Below are 5,015 nucleotides of genomic sequence, written 5' to 3'. Positions count from 1 at the left end.
CACACCGATAACCTATCCACGTCATCATTTACCCAGAATGCTTTGCGTGTAAATAAAATAGCCCTGTCCATGTTAAAATATATTTTTGAAAATGTACAAAATTAAACAGCCTACAGTATTTTTACAGTCTTTATTTTATAGTTAAAGTATACGTTTATCAAATAAAGTCTAATGTTACAACTAATCGGGGATCCCTTTAATCTATCGAGTATTGCCTCAGCAGTTTAGGGTCATCAACCTGCTGGAGGATTTTGCTCCATCTGTTTTTATTTATTTAACACTGACCAATTTCCCAGTTCCACCTCCACATCATGATGCTGACACRGCCATGCTTCATGCATGTAGGTTTGCTGTGSCGGCATCATCTTTGCATTTTCTAATAACAGCTGTAATGGAGCTCTGCAGGATGTTCAGGACTCTGAGAAACTCAGCATTTTGCTTGGAAACTGACTGTGATGCGTGGCTTTGTGTATGTGATGATTGTAGCTTAAAGCAAAGGTTAATACACATACACCAATGTTCCATTTATTATTTAATGTTTTTAATTTTTGTTCTCATTTATTGTCTTCAGTATAGAGTAACTTGTGTAAAATTATTACTCAGAATCAACTGATGTTTTTTACTATTATGCATTTAATTATTGCTAGTAACTGATTGTTGTGATATTAATTTTTTTCTTGCAATAATAGTATTTTAACGAGTCTAAGATCAAAAGTCCACAGGCAGTGCTGCGTGTGTGTTCTGCTTCATGCAGTGAGTTTTTCTCTGATCCACTTAAACTAAACCAACACCTTGTTTTTACCTGTCAGACGTGAACATGTTTACTGTAATCACATTTCACAGAGAGCAGAGCAGGCTAAGTTAATGCCAATTTATCAGGCCTTTCTCCTAATGGACTACTAAAAGGATGCACTCTAAACCTGTGTAAACACACACACACACAAACAAAGTTAATGTTATGGCCTTTGAATCAATAGCCTTACCAGGCTTTGTCCACTGAACCTGAGGCTCAGCTGCGACTCTCATGCTGTGTTTATGCTCAGAATGAATACGCTATTTTTAGTAGCACGGAGGAAACCATTGAAGAAAAAGGGGGAGTCTAATCTTTCACTCACTCTTGCATAATGCCACACCATGCACACGTTAAAACTGCTGCATATTCTTTTCTAATATTTTTACTTGCGTAATTGTAAAATACTTTATTTGTCTTGATCTATCTCGGTGTTTAGTTATCACCTGCCACTGAAAAGGTTTGTTTGTCWGTAGCTTTAGCAAAAATAATCATGAATCAGTGGACMATTTTTCAATGAAGCACTCAGAAAGTACTCACTGAGCGTATACGAAAGATTAACCTTTGGAGTTTAGCTCCATTCAAGGTGGCTGCAACAGCCTACTGACCTTAGAAAACAGGAAAATAGCTACAACTCAGTCACTTTTACAGATATTGAGCTAAAATTTGGTGTGGTGGTAGCTGAGAGTCATTCAGAACATYCAGTGTGAAATCTATTACTTGTGAATGCACATATTATTTTCCTTATTTAAAGGAAACAGCTCTAATTCTTTGATTTTTCGGCACAAGGTGATTTTAGTTTAGACTCTGACATGAGAGGCGGCATGCAGAGCTTCTAAACGTTTATGTTTTAACATTCAGAAGTTCTGCTTTAATGGGATGTAAGTCACACACATTTGAAAATCTGAGCAATCTTCGATGTGGTTCACGATGAACTGATGAGTGAAACAACCAGTTCTCCTTTCCAGAGCAGTCGTTTGCTCTAATTAATGGTTTGCTGTTCTGTTCAGGGACGGCTCTGTACCAGCTTCTGAGTCAGTCGTGTAAATAATGGGATAAATCAATACTAAATGCTTTATGGATTTACATTTTGACACTCTCATGTTTAGATGTCAGTTTTAGATTTCACAGTCCATCAAATGTTCTTGCCTTTGCAGAATTCTCTTTGTTACATCTATACACTTCCTGTCACACACTTTGTGGAAGAAGAATCTCTAAAGAATAAATGTTAATATGTGTGTTTGACTTGTTGGTATTTAGGGAGACCATGAAAATGACTTTCATTTGGCCTTGAGGAGGTTCTGGCAAACCATCAGAAAAGGAATATGTTCCCTGTTCCAAAATGTTTGGTTTGGGGTGGGGAACTGCTGATCCAAACTGAGGATATTGATGAGTGGAAGGAACATGTTGAGGATCGCCTCAGTCCWCTCTCCATGTCCGCTTTTGAACAGGCAGAGTTTGAAGACTTGGGGGAAGAAGAGTCCATTACCATAGCAGAGGTCACTGAGGTAGTCAAAAAGCTCTTTGGTGGCAGGGGAACCAGGGGTGGATGAGATGCTGAAGGCTCTGCATGTTGTGGGGCTGTCATGGTTCATACATCTCTTCACCATCGCATGGTGGACTGGGACAACACCTGTGGAGTGGCAGACCAGGGRGGTGGTTCCCATTTTTAAAGGGATCCCCYATTAGTTGTAACATTAGACTTTATTTGATAAACATATATTTTAACTGTAAAATAAAGACTAAAAATACCGTAGGCTGTTTAGTTTTTATCATTAAAAAAACATTTTAACACAGACGGAGCCATTTTATTTACACGCAAAGCATTCTGGGTAAATGATGACGTGGATAGGTCCTCTGTGTGAGCGAGCTATATCCACCCTGAAGGTTAATCTTGGACAATATCTGATGATCGACTCTTTTAAATGAAACCAGAGAGRGTTGACAGAGAGGAGAAGGTAGAAATGACTCAGCCTGTAACTGAAAATATGGATGGAGGACAACAGAGCTGCTTCATGGAAGAAGAACCTCAGCTTAGCCTGTTAGCCTTTGTGCTAGCGCCGACGCTACAATGCTTTATATGTATTAGCTCGGTGCTAGCGCGACAAACTAATAAGCTAAACTGAGGTCCTCCATCCATATTTTCAGATGCAAGCTGTCATTTTTTTTGTTCTCCTCTCTGTCATGTGGATGGAGGACCTCAGTGATGAGAGGAGAATGTGTAGCACTGAGCTAATACACATATATGGTGATACCGTCGGGGCTAATGCTAAAGCTAACAGGCTAAGCTGAGGTTCTTCTTCCATGAAGCAGCTCTGTTGTCCTCCATCTATATTTTCAGTTACAGGCTGAGTCATTTCTACCTTCTCCTCTCTGTCAACGCTCTCTGGTTTCATTTAAAAGAGTCGATCATCAGATATTGTCCAAGATTAACCTTCAGGGTGGATATAGCTCGCTAGCAGCCTCGCACCAAGGACCTATCCACGTCATCATTTACCCAGAATGCWTTGCGTGTAAAGAAAATGGCCCCATCCGTGTAATATATTTTTAAACTTTTAGTTTAAAAATTATAAAAACTAAACAGCCTACAGAATTTTTACATTCTTTATTTTACAGTTAAAATATATGTTTATCAAATAAGTCTAATGTTACAACTAATCGGGGATCCCTTTAAGAGGGGGAACTGGAGAGTGTTCTGATCATGAGAGTACACTTCTTGCCCTCCCTGAGAAAGTTTACTCTAGGGTGTTGGAAGGGAGTCTGTGATAGACTGTCGAACCTTGGATTCAAGAGGAGCAATGTGACTTTTGTCCTGGTCGTGGAACAGTAAACCAGGTCTTTACCCTTGCAGAGTTACTAAGGGGGTCATGGGATTTGGGTCTACGTGTATCTTTCTTAGTTGTTACATCTTTACGTACCTGCCCATTCTCCATGATCTGTTGATCCGCTGTGACGAGAGTTTGGAGTGGTGAGGCCAAAACTGTGGAACAAACTGCCTTTGCACATTAGACAGACATCCTCCTCAGCTGCTTTTAAATTCTGGCTTTAAAACTCATTTTATTCTTGGTTTTTGTTGCTTGTTAGGTGTTGATTTTGTGGTTTTGTTTTTTAATATTTTATATTACAGAGTTAGTTGTWCTTTATTGCTGTCTGCACAGCACTTTGTTGTAAAAAGAAATGAACTAAATGTTATTTCTGCTACAAATAGATTTAGATTTTTCAACATAACTAAGAAGGCCTGTTTGATCTGCTCAGCATTGTTTCACTGCTCAGAAACATGTCTACTTTCAGCAGAKTGACGTTTAAATCTGCTGATTCAAGTCYAAGTCATGCTGATGTCACAGCTGARYTGATGTTGCTTTTCGGTGCGCTAACAGACAAAAGCTTCACTTGTTCAAAAATCATCTGRCAGCTGCTCGTTGGATCATGAAGTAAAAAGTGGTGGATGTAYCTTGCAGGAAGACCCGAGAGGGTTGTCCTTTCAGACACACTGCATTCATGTGATAGGGCTTCGCTGAAAATGTTGTGACATCATCGARCACATGCAACTCAGATTGATCAAGATTAGGAACCAAACAGTAGTTTTATTAAAGCAAACCCAGTCAGCTCAGTATAACACAGATCTGATGTGCTGAAAAGAGAATGGGAATATGTCATTTACAAGGATGAGCTCTGTTAGGAAAATACTAATCACTTTTTGACAATGGAATCAATTAGGAGTAAATGGGATGATGTGGGATATGGGCACCACTGACCCACGCGGCCATGAAAAGAATAAGCGTGTACAGAAAATGGATGGATGGATGGGGGATGATATGTTCAGTCATAATGATGAAATAAAATATGCAATCGTGGGACAACTTTTTCATGAAACTTSGTTTTGTTGAGGTTTATTTGCTGCTTACATTACTTTCTTGTTTCTCTGCAGGTAAAGACAGCTCCTGCACAACAACAGAGGTAAGTAACTACATTGTAATCTCATTGTGCATATTTCATATCAGCATGCATATTTACAAGTTAAAACCATATTTCAGTATGTGAATGTATTTATCCCTGCAAAGTTTTTAAGTATCTCCTGTGGGAGAGGGACTATAAGCCCAATGGTAGTTGGAAAAAAGCAAGCTTAATTAGTTTAAAAAGAAAAAAATTGTATAGGTCTTCTGGACGGGTTCTTCTCTAATGAAACGTTTCGTCTCTCCTCCAAGAGACTTCTTCAGTCTGAGAG

The 5,015-nt window shown here is 39.0% G+C and overlaps 1 protein-coding gene across 1 annotated transcript in view; it reads left to right on the top strand.

Annotated features, from left to right (window-relative positions):
• The window catches only part of LOC106523623 (protein spire homolog 1), a gene marked incomplete in the record, with an annotated part of 48,250 nt that overhangs the window by 2,309 nt on the left and 40,926 nt on the right, over positions 1-5,015 (top strand). The window contains 1 exon segment of the mRNA XM_014017116.1: positions 4,719-4,747. Within this exon segment, the coding sequence (XP_013872570.1) occupies positions 4,719-4,747 (29 nt within the window).

The sequence above is a fragment of the Austrofundulus limnaeus genome, unplaced genomic scaffold (assembly GCF_001266775.1).
Source record: "Austrofundulus limnaeus strain Quisiro unplaced genomic scaffold, Austrofundulus_limnaeus-1.0 Scaffold161, whole genome shotgun sequence".
NCBI classification, from domain to species: Eukaryota; Metazoa; Chordata; class Actinopteri; order Cyprinodontiformes; family Rivulidae; genus Austrofundulus; species Austrofundulus limnaeus.
This window is presented reverse-complemented; position numbering and strand designations above follow the sequence as displayed.